Below are 18,790 nucleotides of genomic sequence, written 5' to 3'. Positions count from 1 at the left end.
CGCAACAAGCGAATATTATGTTTAACTTTTCTTTAACTATCTATTTCTATACTTTTTTTTTTATTTTTTTTCTAGCTATATAAATCAACAAAATATTAGCAATAGATGATATGAGTTTCTTAAAGTGTACACTTTTTATTTGATTTTTATTTCATTCGATTTGTTTTCCTGAACCTACTCAAAATTGTGTCTGTGCTCATGTTTGTTTGTGTTATTTTTTTTTTTGTATTTTGTATTTTGTATTTGTATTTGTACGTCGGTTCCTGCTCCCTTTTTGCTGTCATGTTGTGGCCTCCATAATAATCCATATTAAAACACAAAAAAAAAAAAAAAAAAACAAAAAAAAACAAACAAGAAAAACAAAAGATATGAAAAAATATGTGTCTCCAAAACTGCGGAGCACAAAAAAGCATTACCATAATGGCCTGTTAAAAGTTAGGGAAATCCGTTAGAACCGCAATATAATGCAGTTTTTTCTGTTCCTGGAAAAAAGAAAAACCAATCCGAAAACGAGAAATGCAAAAAATCAATAAAATTAATGAAAAATAGACATACTTAAAGATACATGCATAATTATATATACATAGGGCTATAAATAATATTAAGTTATTGTTCATGCAACACACACGCACACATACACGTGTGTGTATGTGTGTGTGTGTGTGTCAGTGTGTGTATGTGTATGTGGCGCCTGCAAAGCCATAGAGAAAAAAATTACACAAAGATAATATCGATATCATATAGAAAGACAAGAAAATTCTTAAATAATTGCAAATTTAAATTTCAAAAACCAAACAAAATCAATACGAAAACAATTTTATTTCAATTTTAATGCAATTAACTAAAGATAAACTGTATAATTAGTTAAATGAAAGCAAAGAAAATAATCTAAAAACTAGTTTTAAGCTAAAAGAGATTTAATTACATTTAATTTAAGCTAAACTGAAAACAATATTTAAATAACAATTATTAAAATATATATTTATACATATTTATATATATATACATGTATATATATATATAAATATATATATTGTATTTGAAATATTATATATATATTAAAGTCTTGAGATTTATATAAGCTTAGAAATTGTGTAAGAGCAAGCAAAAGCCCAGGCAAATCTTAAATATATACAAAAATACTTAATTTATACTAATATTTATAGCTGTGAGAAATATTCTCAACATGTTTAACACTTTTTTTTTGTTTTAGCTTAAGTGAAGCGAAAATTGCGCAGATTTGCCCAGATATATATATATATAGATCTATTGTAAGGCTTTAAAGAAGAAGAAGAAGAAAAAACATAACTGATTGATTGCATGCAACTTGTGTGCTTCATGAATGTGTATGTGTGTGTTTTTTTTTTTTTTGTGAATTTATAAAATGTTCAAATCTAAAATATCCTAAATACCGCATACAAGTAGTGTCAGCGTGTGTGTGTGTGTGTGTTAGTAAAACACAAGTCTTATAAATATTCAATAATACACTACACACATACTATAAAAACAAATATATATATATTTATATATATATATATATATATATATAGAAATTATGAACTAATAAAAACGAAAGTATATTGCATATATATATATAATATACCTATTACCTTAAAACAAGCCTGTATATAGATAATTCCTTTACAAAAACAAAACAAAGCAAACCAAAAAAACGAAACGAAACGAAAAACTAACGAGTAAAAGAAACGAATTCCGAAAAAAAAACACTCGTTGATATCGTTGAGGAGACTTTAGTATTCCAAGTAAACCAAACGAGTCTGTGATTAATTTTGATATATTTGAATTATGATTATGATTGTTCTTAATTACGTTAACAATTCCATATGCGTTAGTTATAATTGTTTAAATCTCACACGTTTCGTACAGTATACTTTTTTTATTATTTCTTAAGCGAAACAAAAACAAAACTAGAAACTAAGCACAACAAAAACTTAAAAAACCAAATACGTTGCTTTATAAGAACTCAAATTCCGCACATCCATTCACAACACACACAAGTTCCATACACACACACACACACTCACACACACACACATACACTATATCTATTTAAATGGTAAATTATGTGTTGTCCATAGTTACAATTGAAAGGTGCACACACACATAAATGTGATAAGCAAAAACAAATCTAGTTGATATTATGTGTAAGTAGATTTAATCATTTTTTTTTTATCCATTTCTATTCTATATTTCTCCTCTATTATTATTTTTTTTTTTTTTTTTTTTGCCATTTATGATGCTCAAACACATTTCGAATAATTGTAAATCAGCCGCATATATATATTCACATCGAATAATTCTCTTTAACGCATCAAAAACTCATTTTCGAAAACGATTTCGATTTCGATTTGGCTTTCGGGTGACATAACCTCGAAACAGTAGCAGCCATTTTCTTGATCCAATTGGGAAAATTGAAATTCTTATATACATGTGTACTACACAAAACAATGCAAACACGAAGAAATTGTTATAAACTTGGTATATTCGTTGTGTGCACAATTAAACGTACATATAGATATATAGATATTTATATATATACATATTTATTATTTAAGATTATGTGTCTACGATTTGTAGAGCCTAACTAGTCTAGCTAATAACTTAGTCGTATTTATTTAATTTGTTATATTTTGTTACTGACTTGATTTGTTTAATTGTTGTACAAGCCGCGCCCACTCAAACCATTCCATATACAAGCTTTTTATTTTTTTTTTTTTGTTTTTTGCCTTTTCAACATTTATGCAAATGATAAGAATATTAACCTAACCTCAAAAGTTTGTAGTCTGGCCAATGCGAGCGTCGACTATCTCTTTCCCTCTTCTGGCACTTGGCTAACGCTTGGCTACTCTAGTCTGTGGCTGGGCTGTCTCCGTCTCGTTCGCACCCGTTGCCATTAAGTTAATGTTAAATTTACGCCATAAAACAAAAGCAAAACCAAACCATAAACTAATTTTCTTTCAGCACGAAATTCTGTACAAAAAAACGCGATGAAAAAACGTACAAAAACAAAAAAAAAAAAAAAATACAAAACAAAAAGAAATAAACAAAAACCAATTTTGAGAGAAAAGAGAGCTAATTGCAAAATGCAAAATTTAAATCAAAAACAGAAATAATTAAAAAAAAAAAAGAACAGAACAAAAAGAGAAACGAAAATACATTGCATAGTTCAAAATGAATGCCATACGAAGGACTACGGCGCGCAGCTTGCTAAAGAAGAAGACTTAATAAAACTGATATATACAACCGATCTATATATATGTACATATGCATATATGCACGCATGGGCGCTGGATGCTTGCATATATACATATGTATGTGTGTGTACATGTATATTTTTTACAGCATTCCAATTGCAAATTGTGTTTTCATTTCCAATTCCCAACCACTTACAGCCGAGTCCCAAAGGCAACTAGGCAACGTTCATTTTATGGGGATTGACTCTTACATATGGCCCATTATTGCCTTTGATTGCGACTTTATGGGTCTAGTTATATACGTATTATAACTAGAAGAATTTTGCCAGCTTTATCCAGAGGCCGAACCATGCACAAAAAGTCAGGCCTCGTGCCAATCTGATGAGATTTGATCAAGCTATGGGATTGGGAAATTTTTACCTATGTTCAATGAATTCTGACTACGAAAAATGTTGCCAGATTTAGATGCCAAATCGATTTTGTATCACATATATGTATGTATGTATGTATGTATGTATGCATGTGTATATACATATGTTTATATGCCTGCATGTGTGAATACAAATAATGTATGAATGTAATAATGTATCTATGTAATTATGTATGTATGTGCGTATGTATGTATGTGCGTAAATATGTATGTGCGTATGTATGTATGAGCCTATATATGTATGCATGTAAATTATCTTCTATACTAATAGCAGATTTGAATTTGTCTTGTTGCGCGGCAAATTTAAATAACAAAATAAAGCTGCCCTCCTCCTCGATTCTCAAAAATGTAAGTAAGGCTTGCTGGCTTCACCCATGAATTAGGCGCAGGCGGCTTCAACACTGGAAGCTGATCAGCAGGAGGAGCAGCAGGAGGATCACCAAGGGGGCGGAGCAGGAGGCGGAGGTAAGTGGGTATGTACGTACGTATGTATGTATGTATGTATGTATGTATGTATGTATGTATGTATGTATGTATGTATGTATGTATGTATGTATGTATGTATGTATGTATGTATGTATGTATGTATGTATGTATGTATGTATGTATGTATGTATGTATGTATGTATGTATGTATGTATGTATGTATGTATGTATGTATGTATGTATGTATGTATGTATGTATGTATGTATGTATGTATGTATGTATGTATGTATGTATGTATGTATGTATGTATGTATGTATGTATGTATGTATGTATGTATGTTTCTGTATGTATGTATTTATGTTTGTATGTAAGTACGTATGTATGTATGTGTGTGTATGAATGTATGTATATCAAATGAATTTAGGACCTAGAATAATATTGCCATGCCCGTGGCTCGTTTAAAATAAATTCTCTCAAAGATCTTTGAAGATGAGTTTTAAACCGAAAAAAAACGTTATACCGCCAGAATAGAATTTGGATAAATTGTTATATATTGAATACAATTAATACCCACAATTAATTTGAATTATGAAATGCCCAAAAAAAAACTTTTTGCACACAATCCGCAGTCCACAATGAAATATCAAACATAAAATACGCGCGTAATATTTTGGTTTTCAGATATTGTTGGGAAACTCGGTTGCCAGAAACTGTGAATCATGTTCGCAGCGAACTTGACATTCGATCACTGTCAAGACAATGCCATGACAATTTATGCTTGCTTCGCTCTTCTCACAGGCATGACAAAAGATTTATGAAAATGTCATACATATACGGCTCTTAGCCCCAGACAGGCCCCAGGCATTGTTCGCGCTTCTAACGATCCATTCAAATTCGCTCAACTGGCAAAATTGTTGGGTATATCAAAAGGGGGTTTCGATTGAGAGCCGCATCCACTAATGCTATCAATGTCTTTCTCAACTAAATAATTTCGGTTAGCTGTCAAATGGCGGAAAGCTGAGTAGATGACAGCTATGTTATACCCTGTACTCGAAGCAGGCGACAAAGGTTTGCCTACATAATTTACCTAATTCCGAAAATCGATTCGAAAGTAGTTCCGAAAATTTGAATAATTACCCACTGAGCCTAGGCGACTTCTAAGACAAATTTCATATCTAGGCAAGTGAACAAACTTTTCAAAAAGTATTTTTAGTCCGAATTCGGACTTCGCCCGAACTAAATATAAATTCTTTACAAAATATATGCTAAATAATTCGTGAATATAAAACATTCCGAAACACTCCAAACGCCATCTAACTACACCGAAACACGTTGAACAACTCTGATGCATTCCGAACTACTCCGAATCGTACGCTTGAAAAGCGGTTCGAACCGGTTTTAGGGCGGTAAGATAAAATAAGTATGGTATATATATGTATATGGTTTATTGGTATATATTCCACTATGATGGAATGTGAATTGCCTGAAATGGGAAGTATATAATTTTGTTCAGTGTATCAGAATAAAATAAAGCCCTTTAGATTTGGCTCAAATTGTGAGGGGCGTGTTGGGCAGTTAATTCGATTGACAGCTCCCACACACACACACACACACACACACACACACACATAGTCGCACACTCGCCTAAATTTATGTTTGTTGAAAAATGGATTTTATTTTCCTTGGCTGCAGTTGCAGTAACTTCTGCTGCAGTTGCAGTCAGTCGCATTCTCAGGGCCAAGTCCAAGTGTGTGAGCTGAGGTTTCTGAGTTTTTCGCACAAGAATTATGCCCACATAAATGGATAATTGTGTGAAACTTCTTAAAAAAAAGAAAAAATGCAAAAATCAAGAAAAATACACACACACACACACACACACACACACACTGCAATTATGCAAAGTGCAAGTTCAACGCCAAGCATCAAGGCATTCACTTCATTAAGTTTTTCATTACAATTAACTTGGCCAACGCCCCGCCCCGCCCCTCGCCCCTCGCCCTTAGCCGCTTCATTTGCTGACGCTTGGAAATTGACTGCGGTTCGAATTGCTCAGTTTTTGCTGCTGCTGTTTTGTTTCGTTTTTTTTTTTAAGACGCTGTTCAATTATAATTAAAAATGGGTTTGTAAATATAATTGGTGGGCGTGCGAAATGTGATGGCGATTGAGGCAATGTTGTTGTTGTTCGTGATTTGCTCGCTGAATTAGAACAACGCAATTGCTGTTCACCTGTTTAGTCAGACAGGTCGACGCCCAGCTTGAATCGCAGCTTGCACTTTGCCAAAAAATTACATACATATATTCCTAGAAGCACAACAACTAAAAATCAAGCAACAGCCATTGCTGCCCGACAAGGTGATACCCTAAAAATACATACATATATCCCTTAACACACACACACACACGAGCAGTCTATTGCGCCACAAGGCAAACGCATTTTTGACTAACTTCGGACCTTATGGTCCGATCTTTTTGAAATTTTCAGTGCTTATTCCTGCCTTCGCAAATGAGTCCATTCATTTTGTGTTGAATGAAAGTAGCAAAATATTCTTGAATTGTGTACATTATGCGAGCAGAACAATTTTGCAGCATTTGGGAGAAGTAATCGCAAAAGGATAAATATCATAAGTTCTGTCTGTGTAGCATTTAGAATAAAATTAAACTTTGAATTTCAAGTGACTGGATTGCCCCAGCTTGTCGTCGCCGGATCAGGAGTATATCAACTTTATGTTGCAGACATTTGCCTGGAATCCATATACCCTCTTCGCCTATTTCCAAAGAGTGCAGGCCTTAAAAGGCAACCAAATGGCCTAAAAATGTTTTAGCCCAAAAGGCCTAACGGCACAGTCAGCCAAGTTGTAAGTCTTACACTTAGCGACAGACTTGGCGAGCTTAATATAATCATGTTTTATTCAAATTTTGAATAAATTTACGATTTTGTCCAAGTTAACAAGTTTGCTTTGGCAGCTGACTTGCTTTTCAACAGAAGCCATGCATTTTGTGGCTGGAACACTCGCCACAAATTCTCTCAGTGCGCATTGCGTATACGACCCGGGTGCGTGTGTGTGCCTAAGAAATTATGGCGCGCTGCCCGCGCAGCCCGATTCACGTTAAAGAATCATTGTCTGGCTCTATGGCTTAAGGTAAAGAGACCGAGAGAGAGAGAGAGAGAGGAAGGGAGAGAAAACTCCCAGGGCCATGTCGAGCTGAGGCCGGCCATGCCCCGGACCAAGCCGTCGCCCACAAAGCGAGTTAACACTTTTCACATCTATCGAACAATGTGCGGCACTCATATTCGTGGCTGACATCTATGACAATTACGATTTCTACATAGGCATATATATTCATATATTCACATATATATATATATAGATGTCTATATGTAAATGTGTGCATATATCATATACCTTATTTATATAAGCAAGTATTTATTTAGTTGTTGCTCTTACATTTCCAACGAATTGCCTTTAACATTTCGCTTCTTATTGAATCGTGGACTTCGAATGAACGAATCGAGCTCCACTTCCAGCTGGAAGGTTAGGCTTATAAATAGTTGCTCCTTTATTTCCAATCATGCGATTGTCGCCCAATCGAATTGAGTTCCACTTCCAGTTGCAATTCTATCTGGAAGGTAAAACGCTTTGTTGCTCTTACATTCCCAATGAAATGGCATCGGGCATTGTTGCCCAATCGAATTGAGTTCCACTTCCAGTTGGAAGTTGATGCTAGCAGCTCTTTAATTCCAAGACTTGAGTTCCACTTCCAGTCACAAATCTTGTCCACTGTTAAGCCTTTGATATTTTTAGGCATTCCACTGCCCATTGGATTGTGGTCTCAACGAATTGAATACCAATTCCAGCTGGAAGCTCTTGCTCACTAGAAATGAAGCGTTTATAATTTTAATGAACTACTTTACACATTTTACTTCTCCTTGGATTACAGTTTTAGCAATATGATGAATATTTTTTTTCCAGTTACAACTATAGCTGGAAGTTTGCTGCCCATTCTGAGCTGCTTAGGGACCTGGCGTTTCACTTCCAGTCACAATTCTAGTCGGGGCATTCCAGTGCCCATTGAATTGTGGCTCTGCTTCCACTCCCACTTCCAGTAAGAGCTTAACGCTCACATGTGTTAGTTGAAATATTTCCAACGGCTTTCATTGGATTGTAGCCTTCCAGTCACAACTTCAACTAGAAGTTTTAGCTAAAGAGTGGGCTTTTTGTTGTTCATTGTGAGCTTAGCGACTTGAGTTCCACTTTCAGTTGCCATTCCATTGCTCGCTCGATTGTGACCTGCTCATTGAACTGTTGGCTGACCGTCATGAGTTGCACTTCCAGTGACCATTCCAACTGGAAGCAGTAGCTGACAATTGCGTGCTTTGTGTGACAGTTGCCAAAAAAAAAAAAGTTAAACAAAAAATTGGAAAAACAAATAAAAATTAGCTAGTTTCTTTTTTTTTTATGACATTTTTGACTTGATTGTTTTTTTTCTTCTTTTTTTTGAAAAGTGAAAATGCAAACTCTGTGCAGGCACGTGAAATGACTCACGACCCACATTTCGTATCCGTTTCTAGACGCAATATGTATTTATCTTCTGGCACCGATTCCATTTTAAAGACTCCGATTATAGTTGTTGCTGTTATTGTTATTGTTATTGTTTTGCTTTGTTTTATGTTGGGCAATTAGCTGAGCCAGGGTCAAGTTAATGATTCAATTAGCATTTGTCATCGCCGCTGCGCTCGTTGGCAATAGTTCGTAATTGTCGTAGATCGTGGGAATATTGATAATACCCGTAAGCTCCATGACACGGCACTGTCTTAAAAGCGAATCTGGCGATCGTCGACGATATTTCAAAATCAAATCAAGCAATAAATGTGCCAAGCACGGATCGCAGGGGAGTGGGGAGTGGGAACGGGAGGGGGGTGTGTGGCGGACAGCTCAGAGCGAGAGTAGGCTAGAGATGAGGTTATATGCATTAATATTTCCCTCTGGATAAAGCTGGGCACATTTTTGCTAGGTACATTTTTATGCCCTTACTCTCGCTCTCTCTCAATCTTTCTCTCTCAGAGGGGAAATTCTGCTCGATGTGCGTGAGTACGTTTTCCTGCTTAACTATTCATATACTCCTTCCTGTTCCATGTTAATATTCTTTGCATACAAAATTTCATAGAGCTATTTTTCAATATTTAAGAATCTTATATTCAAAATAATTACAGGAATAATCAATATTATTCCCATCTTGTTCGAATTAAACAATATATTTATATACAAAAAAGTATTTTGAAACTATGCGACAAAGCGAGCGAATTCTGGTTCAGGAACTGAACCTAAGTGCAAAGGGAGTCGGTTCGAACCGTGAACCGCGGCTTTGCAGCCCTGGTTTTCGGTTTTGTTTCGTGAGCACGCTGTCCTTGAAACTTTTTAAGCAAAATGAAGTCAACTAAATTAGCTGCACATCTTCCTTTTATATATATGCGTGTGTGTGAGTATGTATGCATGTGTGTGCGTATGCATGCATGTGTGTGCGTATGTATGTACGTATATTCTCAGACTTTACAGCTGCCCCTCTCCTTAACAGCCGCTTTTGAACTGCGCCAAATTTGATTGGAAAATAAAAACCAACATCGTTTTCCAAGCCAAATGGCCTGACCACATGGATACATTGAAGCTACACGGGGCCGCGGCATGTGTCATAGGCATAGAAGCCACCCACAAGCCGCAAGCGGCGCTCTAACTCTGTAGCTCCCTCCCTTGCTCTCTCGCTGCGTGTGTGTATCTGTGTGTGTGTGTGTGTGTGCGGCAGGTGTATAAAAGCGACTGGCTTTGGGGCAGCCAGAGCATTAGACAAGTGTCAGGCGGCGCGTGCACATTAGCAAGGTTCAACAAGCAGTCCAAGCAGCCACATCCAGTTGAATCCACACCCAGGCGGCCACCACATGAAGTGCTTTGTAAGGGCGTCGCCACTTGGCGCGTAGCTGGATTAGCCCGTTACTAAATTCGATTTGGTTGCAGATCGTATTTGTGGCAGCGATGCTGCTGGTGAGCGAGACGCTGGCACAGGATCAGGAGCAGCAGCAGGAGCAGGTGGCGGCATCGCCAGCGGCGGCTGATCAGGTGAGCGCCGCCAGCAGCTATGCACCGCTGCAGGAGAAGAAGCAGGAGAAGCGCTATGTTGGTGGATACGGTGGTTATGGTGGTTATGCTGGCTATGGCACCAATGCCGGCTATGGTGGTTACGGCAACTATGGAGCATATGGCTCCACGCTGGGCGTCGGCTACGGCAGCGGCGTGGACAGCTACTACAATCCGTACGGCGCACGCGGCTTCGCAGGCTTAGGTGAGAATAGGCGGCAGTGGAAAGCGCTAACTGTACTAATCTCTGTTGGCATTTTACAACACTAGACGGCGCTGCCGGCTATGGTGGCTATGGCTCCACACTGGGCAGCTATGGCTCCACGTTGGGCGGCTACGGCTCATCATTGGGCGGCTACGGCTCCACGTTGGGCGGCTACGGCTCATCATTGGGCAGCGGTGGCTACTATGGCGCCGGTTACAACTCGAATCCTTATGCGCTGTCCTATTACAATTCACGCCTGGGCGCCGGCGCAGGCGTAGGCGTCGGCACTGGCTACCCGTATTACAATACACGCTTCGGCGCCGGCGGCTATCCCTCCAGCTATTACAGCAGCAACTATGGCAACAGCGTGGTGGGCGGCGGCTTGGGGGCGTTGGGCGGTGTGCCGCCCATTGGCGCCGGCGCCGCTGGCTACAATTATGGTGCCGGCATCTCGGGCACGGTCTACTAGGATACGGCGCATAGCATGGAACACATTTAAGTTTAGTGCAATTTATTATTTTTTTTTTTGTCTCCCATTCTATCATATATACATAAATATTTTTTTTCTAACTTAATATTTTAAATATGTTAAACAAAATAAGCAAACCAGAAAATTGTATAACTTGTTGCTAACTGGAGGCAGGACTCTCTCGTTTAGGCGTATGCGCCGTGCTTATCCTTGATGACCCAGAAGGAGTCGACAATCTGGCCTTCCTTGTCATCGGAGACCTGTTCAAAGTACAAATGTGTGCCATTGTGGGCCTTGAGGCGCGTGTAGCCGTAGTCCTGAAAGAAAGGCAAGCCAAAACAAAGTGTAAGGACAATAATTTCACAAACTGAAAATTGAAAAAAAAAGGCAAGCCGCTTCGCAACATTCTGTTGACCAAATGTTGCAAAGCCGATTCTTGTGGTACATGTATCGATTATTTTGAAAACGATACTTTTTTTTGCAAACACTCACTTAAAGCTGATTGGCAACACTTTGTTGCTAGCCCGAATAAGTGTTGAAAATGTATCGATAGGTTGCAGAGCGATACTTTTGAACATACTTGACACGTAATTATCGAATGTAGATTCCGTTACTTACGTTGCTGTGAAACGCATTCCAATCGGGCAGATTGTTGGAGAAGGGCTCTCGGTTCTCATTGCAGCCGGCGGAGCCAGTTATGATCTGTATGGGCGCCTTGGGATTTGTGTAAGGTGCCTCGGCGCTGCCATTGTAAACCTTGAAGTCATAAATGGGCCACAGCCGAGTATAGAAATGCTCGTGTGCAAAGAACTCGACATCAACTCCATGCTTATAGAACAGATCCTCCAGTCCAAACCATTTGAGCGTCGGCAATCCCTGTCGTATATATGTCTCCAGCCTGCCATTGCAGTCGTACTCCTTGTCGTCGCTGCAGTACATCGGGCGATGGCCAAACGTGATGATCCAGGGTCGCTTGGCGCGATTCTCTGGCAAATTGGCCTCAGCCAAATCCCGCTCCAACCACTCGAATTGTTTGGTGAGCAGCTTCATGCCATAGTTAATAAAGTAGTACACCTCCGTGGAGAAGGACACAAAGTGCACTGGTCCCATATTAAAGCTGTACCACAAACTGTCACCGTTTCCGGGCATGTTGAAGCGTGCCCGATAATTGGAGAAGTTGCTGCAGGGGCAGGAGAGAATCGAATTGGTTCAGTTGGTCAACAAGGCAACAAATGAATACGTACTATTTCTCCTCGTGATTGCCCGGACAGACCATGTACGGCACATAGGCGGCCACCGTTTCGATCTGGCGCATAAACTCATCCCCGACCCGGGCATCGTCTGTGTCCATGTCGTAGGCGAAGTCACCCACATGGATAATCGCATCGTACATGCCCAGCTGTGTATCCTGCTGCAGGCGCGCCAACGACTGTGCATTCTCATTACCCATATCGCCGTAGATGGCCAGCGAGGGCGACCACTTGTCGCCCGCCGGCGGTGTCCTGAAGCTATAGACCGCCGACCAGCCCAGGTTGCTGCCGCAGCTGTACTCGTATCGCGTGCCCGGCAGCAGTGAGGGCAGCGTCACCTTGTGTATGTACTGGGTGCGCGCCTGCTTGCCGCCGTCCTCGAAGAGCTCCCAGCTGCCGCTGATCACGCTCAGCTTGTCGTGGACATAGTCCTGGGCAAAGTTGACGATCGATTGATTGGTCGAGCTGCGCGTCGACCAGGTCACCACAATGTCCTGCAGGCTGTCTGCAAGGAATCAATGGACATCAATCAACTTGATTGTTCAGCAAAATATATAAAAAGCGTGTAAACCCAATTAGTAAAAGCTCGGACAAACCCTATAACATTAAATGCTTCCATAGAATCTAAACTGTGTTCAGTTGCATGTGAATACTGCAGTTTATTGGATGCTTTGGATTAAATTACAATAATCAGTAAAAGATATATATAAGTAGATAAGACACTAGAATATTAGCTATATGTATATATATATGTACGTAATTATTGTTTAGGCGGGGCTGTACGGCCCGTGACTATGCTTGATGACCCAGAATTTGTCTATAATGGCGCCCCCTTTGTCGTCGGACACCTGCTCGAAGTACAAATGGGTGGCATTGTGGGCCTTCAGCCGCAAATAGCCAAAGTCCTGGCTGTGGAAGGCGCTCCAGGGCGGCATATGCTTAAAGAATGGCTCGCGTCCCTCATGATTGCCGGCAGCGCCCGATATAATGTGCACCGGTGCACCCGGATTGACATACGGCTCCGACCGCGAACCATTATATACGGTATAGTTGTACATTGGCCACATGCGCTCGTAACAGTGCTCATGGGCCCACAGTTCGACATCGACGCCGTACTTGTAGAAGAGCGGCTCCAGGCCAAAGAAATTCAGGCCGGGCAGACCCTTGCGCACGACAGTCTCATGATTGGCGCAATCGTCGCCGTTTTCGTTGCTGCAGTACATCGGCCGATGGCCATAGGTGATGATCCATGGACGTTTGGCGCGATTCTCTGGCCTGGTGGCCACCAACAGATCGCGCTCCAGCCAATCATACTGCATGACAATAGGCTTGAGACCGAATTGCGTAAAATAGTACACCTCGGTGCTGAAGCCAATAAAGTGAACCGGTCCGAGATTGAAGCTATAGAACAGGTTATCCGTGCCGCCCGGCATGCTGAATCGATTGACATAGTGCGAGAAATTGCTGCGCCAGACGGAGCAGTTGTTAATCAATTTTGATCAATTCTTCATCTTGTGTAGATTCACCGAGCACTTACTACTTCTCCTCGTGATTGCCCACACAGACCATGTACGGCACATAGGCGGCAATCGTTTCCACCTGACGCATAAACTCATCCCCAACGCCGCCATCCTCGTTGCACATATCGTACGCAAAGTCGCCCACATGCAGAATGGCATCGTACATGCCCAGCTGCGTTTCACGCTGCAGCGCCGGCAGCGATGCGGCATTCACCACGCCCATGTCGCCGTAAATGGCCAGCGAGGGTGACCAGTCGCTGTGATTGTGCGGCGTATGGAACCAATAGACCGCCGACCAGCCCAGCTGGCTGCCACAATGGTAATGATACGTGGTGTTTGGCCGCAGCTGTGGCAGCGTCACCTGTGGAAGCGTTCTCTTTAGCCGGTGCCAAGTAACTGTGCCGCAGGCGCCATCAGATCTCTACTTACGCGATGGATATACTGTTTGGCCTTCTTGGCGCCGCCATCGACAAAGGCGCTGGGTCCTTGGGGCGCCTTGATCATCTGCTCGGCGATGTTATCGATTCCGTATTCGCATATCGATTCGTTTGTATTGTCGCGCGTATTCCAGGTGACGACAATGTCCAGGACAGTTTCTGGGAGAAGCGCACACGGCACACTTTGCCATTATTCACAGTCGATATATGCACGATTACAGCTATTAACTAAACCAAGACTGCGCGCTACACGTCTTATCGATTATCAGTTATCGGTGATCGATAGTCGCTTATCGTATTGCAATAGACGATCTTACGAAATCGTTAGTTAATTTTGAAAAAACATTTGATTGCGGCTTAAACCAGCCCATAAATGCTTTTATTTATCATTTAAATTGGGTTTCGGAAATGAAAGTAGTCGAACAATTAAAATAGATACTGGACACCGTTTTGTACCCAAAACTTCTGCTAGAAAATTGGTATTATTTTCGGTTCTTAGCGCTTCTTCAATGCAGATCTTAAGTATGATTATTGGGGAAATGCGGCTAAGAAGAACGTCTTTCTATCTTTAAAACAGAACTAGATGCTATGACCTTGGGCTAAAACAGATGTTGGATACTTCAATTTCAACTTAGCTTAGTTTACATGCTTTGCTCAATTCAACATTGAAAATACTAAAGATAAGGCTCTATCGCATTCAGTAAGCTTATCAGAAATTGAAGAACAAAAGATAATTAAAAGGCATACAATTCCTATATTGAAAAAACTCTTTTGAAGGCAGATCTTTGGTGAATATATAAAGAATATATATTCGAAGCAATCCTGCTACTGGGAAACATTGAACTCCAATTTCAAGAATATAGTTTTTCTATATTGACAAAGAGAAGACACAGTATTCGATTTGAGAAAGTGATAAAATAAAAAAAAACTCTTGACATTATTAGATAGACCTCTTAACAGATATATAAATAAACATATACAACACGATGTATATACGTCAACCTAAAATACATGCAATTAAAATTGGCTAATTTAAGTATTCAAATACAGTTTGTTCTGGGCTTATACTGGGCAACAGTTGCAGTTGCAGTTGCAGTTGTGTTTAAGGTTTTGTTTGGCAATAGAAATGTGATAAATAGGCGTTAAATTGAGCTATATAATATATAAAAGAATGTGCGCTAATACTGCCAGTTGCTACAGTTGTGTGTGTGAATGTGTGTGTGTGTGTGTGTGTGTGTGTGTGTGTGCGTCCGTCTATTTGTTTGATCTAGCATCTTCGCCTATTTAGAGTTCACTGTAGGCGCCGTGCTGCGATTTAATTAGCCAGAACTTGTCAATAATGGCGCCCTGCTGATCATCGGACACCTGCTCAAAGTACAAATGGGTGCGATTGTGTGCCTTGAGACGCGTGTAGCCGTAGTCCTGGCTATGGAATGCGCTCCACTCGGGTATCTTGCCCTTGAAGGGTTCACGTCCCTCCTTGCAGCCGGCCGAGCCGGTTATGATGTGTACCGGCGCACGTGGATTCTCATAGGGTGAGCCCAGTGTACCGTTGCGCACATTGTAGTCATAAATGGGCCAGAGGCGTTCGTATGAGTGCTCGTGCGCCCAGATGGCCACATCGACGCCATACTCGTACAGCAGCGGCTCCAGTCCAAACATATGCACAAATGGCCAACCGACACGTGTCAGCGTCTCTGAGTGGGTGCAATCGTTGTCGTTCTCATTGCTGCAGTACATCGGCCGATGGCCATAGATGATAATCCAAGGCCGCTTGGCCCGATTCTCCGGCATGTTGGCCGCCTCCAGATCGCGCTTGAGCCACTCGTACTGAAAGACGAGCGTCTTGACGCCATAGTTGAGGAAATAGTACACCTCCGTGGAGATGCCAATGAAGTGCACGGGGCCCAGATCAAAGCTGTAGAAGAGATTCTCTGTGCCGCCCGGCATGCTGAATCGTGCCCGATAATTGGAAAAGTTGCTGCAAGGCGAATCCAATAAACGATCAGCAAACAATCTTCGCTTTCGCTCTGCTGGCCAACTTACAACTTCTCCTCGTGGTTGCCCGGAACGACCATGTACGGAACATAGGCGGCCACCGTTTCGATTTGGCGCATAAACTCATCCCCGACCCGGGCATCTTTTGAGTTCATGTCATAGGCAAAGTCACCCACATGGATGATCGCATCGTACATGCCCAGCTGTGTCTCCCGCTGCAGGCGTGCCAGCGACTGGGCGTTCTCATTGCCCATGTCGCCGTAAATGGCCAGCGAGGGCGACCAGTCGGCATCGGCGCTGGCGATTGTACGGAATTGATATTTGGCTGACCAGCCGTAGGCGCTACCGCAGTGATAGACGTAGCTGGTGTTTGGTTTAAGCTGGCTAAGCGTAACCTAAGTTGAATGCAGAATCTTAAGTCTGTGAGCTGTGTGTTTGTGTATGCGTGTGTGTGTGTGTGTGTGTGTGTGCGTACCCTGTGTATATATTGGGTCATCTGCTTGGGACCGCCATCCACAAACTTAATGGCCCGGCCGTCGGCACGCTGCGTAAGATCGTTCAGTCCATATTCAACAATGCTTTCTGTATCGGGCGGCAGGCCGCGCGTTGACCAGGTGACAACAATTTCGCTGGCGGTGCGCTCTGGTGCAGCGGTAGGCAAACGGTACAAATGGGAAGAGAAGACAATGCAAAAAGGAAAACAATTCTTGAGTTTTTGGCCAAAATAACAAATTTGTATATATTTCGTTTTTTATTATTATTTTTTTTTTTGTTTTTACTAATGTTCAGTGCAACAATATTTCATACGCACTTCGGAAATTGTTTTGATGGCATGTTTTTCGATTTGTTGTTTCGCTTCTCGTTTGTTTGCTTATCGCTCGCTTGCTAGGATCGGGCCACACACAAACACAAACACAACTAAAGTTAGAGTGTGACCTTATTAGCGTATGATTAATATACCTAACACACAAGTTCTTAGCAATCTGGTAAATACTATATATACTATATTAAGCGCTTTTATCAGCTTAATCAGCCTTAGCTCCGTTTTGTGGCCACTTCCACGGATGACGCGCCCGCGCATTTCTATTGTGATTGTTTTTTTTATGTTTATTGTTTGTGTTAGGGGCGTTAATATGGCTCAACGGGAACTGCAACTGTAAATGCATATTGCATATTGTGTGTCGAATCAGAGGGGGTGAGGACTTTAGACACGCTATCAACGGCCGCAACTATTGCGCAGCAGTTTCGACAATGACACAAAATTATATCAAAAAATATAAAAAGTGCTTAAGTTATGAAAAATTCGCTGATATCAGCGCTAATATGGCACTCAATTTTCGGCATACTGACAGTTTTTGGGGTTAGAGGTAAAGAAACTCGCGCTTGAACTTTAAACTTCTTGCAAATTTACAGTTACACACAAATATATATGTACGTATGAGTGCATATAATTGGCGTATGCTTACAGCTATGATATATATATATGTAACTGTTGTTTGGTACATACCTCCAAATGCCAGATGCACCTGCTCCGGCTGATAGTGCACTATTTGCAGATCCTGTACCAAGTTTTGCTGAACGTTTGCATCTTCCCCTAGCTCCAAGTTCCGCTGCACTGTGCTGGCCACACAGAGCGCCAGCAGCAGGAACAACAAGGTCAAATTTACCATTGCTTTTTTTTTTGTTTTTTTCTTCTATTTGTCTGTTAGTTATTCACGTTTAGCTATTGAGCCACATCTAATGGCATTGCCAAATCAGTACACGCAATATATAGGTCAGCAAAGAATTAACTTGTTTTCAATTACGTTGTATTTTTTGTTTTATATAAATTATTGCTGGCGGCAGCAGAAATAATGAGCGAAGAATATTGAAACATCCAGCAATTTATAGAATAACAACAAAAGACTTGTGTAGCACTGGAGATGTTGCTTGTCATCGATACTTTCGATAGTTCGATATTTTCAAACGATAGTTGACAGAGTGACCAGACACACAGCGCGCACTTTTTTCGAATACAAATTTGAAAACAAAGCATGCCCTGGACTTTGTTGTAGTTGCTTTCGATTTGGTTTATTATTTCATTATAGTTTTCCGGCATTACAATTTGGGAAGAGCAACAAAAATTTATTTGGAAAATAAAAGTTATACAATGGGTATGGCTGGTTTATCAGAGGACTTTATAACGTTAACACAATTGAATTGTGTGCAACAATGCAGCGCATTGATACATAGTCCAAAACCACGAAACTATATAACGGCCGCTACACTTTTTGGCATATATTGCGGCGTGCTCGCTTATCGTTCCTATCGCAATTACCGTGCGCGATTGGAGGCCCAAATAGAGGATGTACCCATCGAGGAGCCAGGTGCACCAGAGGTGCAAGCCTACGAGGAATACGTCTACGAGGCGCCAGTTACGGATCCCCACGAATATCTTTTGCCCACCATTCGCGAGCCAAGTCTATTGGAACAACATTCAAATGAAGAGGCCGTCACAGCGGCACCCTAGCCCAATATTTGGTACGAACTCGGCCGAAAATTCCTTACCCAAAATCAAGATGATAATTTCCCATTTCCAATAATTTGATTTGAAACGCGAAACCCAAGCTCAATTCCCATTATACGTGTTTCCAGTTTCATTCAAAATCTGACAGCTAATAAAATTGCACTTAATTTATTCCATTTACATAGACATATATATATATAGATA

The 18,790-nt window shown here is 40.9% G+C and overlaps 3 protein-coding genes across 5 annotated transcripts; 2 read left to right on the top strand and 1 right to left on the bottom strand.

Annotated features, from left to right (window-relative positions):
* Window positions 1-9,731: 9,731 nt before the first annotated feature.
* On the top strand, window positions 9,732-10,888 carry LOC115768860 (probable peroxisomal membrane protein PEX13). The gene is made up of 3 exons (XM_030713563.1): window positions 9,732-10,017; window positions 10,082-10,406; window positions 10,472-10,888. The coding sequence occupies exons 1-3, from the start codon at window positions 10,006-10,008 to the stop codon at window positions 10,873-10,875; spliced, it is 741 nt and encodes a 246-aa protein (XP_030569423.1). The 5' UTR covers window positions 9,732-10,005; the 3' UTR covers window positions 10,876-10,888.
* A 54-nt stretch (window positions 10,889-10,942) lies between these two features.
* Window positions 10,943-17,983, bottom strand: LOC115768858 (acid phosphatase type 7). Of its 3 annotated transcripts, none has more exons than XM_030713562.1 (4): window positions 17,588-17,963; window positions 12,120-12,630; window positions 11,494-12,055; window positions 10,943-11,192 (listed from the first exon to the last, which is right to left on the bottom strand). In XM_030713562.1, exons 1-4 carry the CDS (start codon window positions 17,748-17,750, stop codon window positions 11,061-11,063), a joined length of 1,368 nt encoding a protein of 455 aa, XP_030569422.1. In that variant the 5' UTR covers window positions 17,751-17,963; the 3' UTR covers window positions 10,943-11,060. The 3 variants fall into 3 exon arrangements, with proteins under 3 accessions (XP_030569422.1, XP_030569421.1, XP_030569420.1); XM_030713561.1 differs by lacking the exons at window positions 10,943-11,192; window positions 11,494-12,055; window positions 12,120-12,630 and adding exons at window positions 12,759-13,589; window positions 13,663-14,006; window positions 14,075-14,241 and having other exon boundaries at window positions 17,588-17,970; XM_030713560.1 differs by lacking the exons at window positions 10,943-11,192; window positions 11,494-12,055; window positions 12,120-12,630 and adding exons at window positions 14,248-16,063; window positions 16,129-16,475; window positions 16,556-16,722 and having other exon boundaries at window positions 17,588-17,983.
* Window positions 17,984-18,164: 181 nt separating this feature from the next.
* On the top strand, window positions 18,165-18,764 carry LOC115768861. Its single transcript, XM_030713564.1, has one exon. It carries the CDS (start codon window positions 18,230-18,232, stop codon window positions 18,587-18,589), a length of 360 nt encoding a protein of 119 aa, XP_030569424.1. The 5' UTR covers window positions 18,165-18,229; the 3' UTR covers window positions 18,590-18,764.
* The last annotated feature ends 26 nt before the right edge of the window (window positions 18,765-18,790 follow it).

The sequence above is a fragment of the Drosophila novamexicana genome, unplaced genomic scaffold, assembly GCF_003285875.2.
Source record: "Drosophila novamexicana strain 15010-1031.04,08,12 unplaced genomic scaffold, DnovRS2.1 tig00002055-arrow-arrow-pilon, whole genome shotgun sequence".
NCBI lineage: Eukaryota > Metazoa > Arthropoda > Insecta > Diptera > Drosophilidae > Drosophila > Drosophila novamexicana.
Note: the sequence above shows the minus strand (reverse complement) of the source record. Positions and strands in the feature narration are given on the sequence as shown.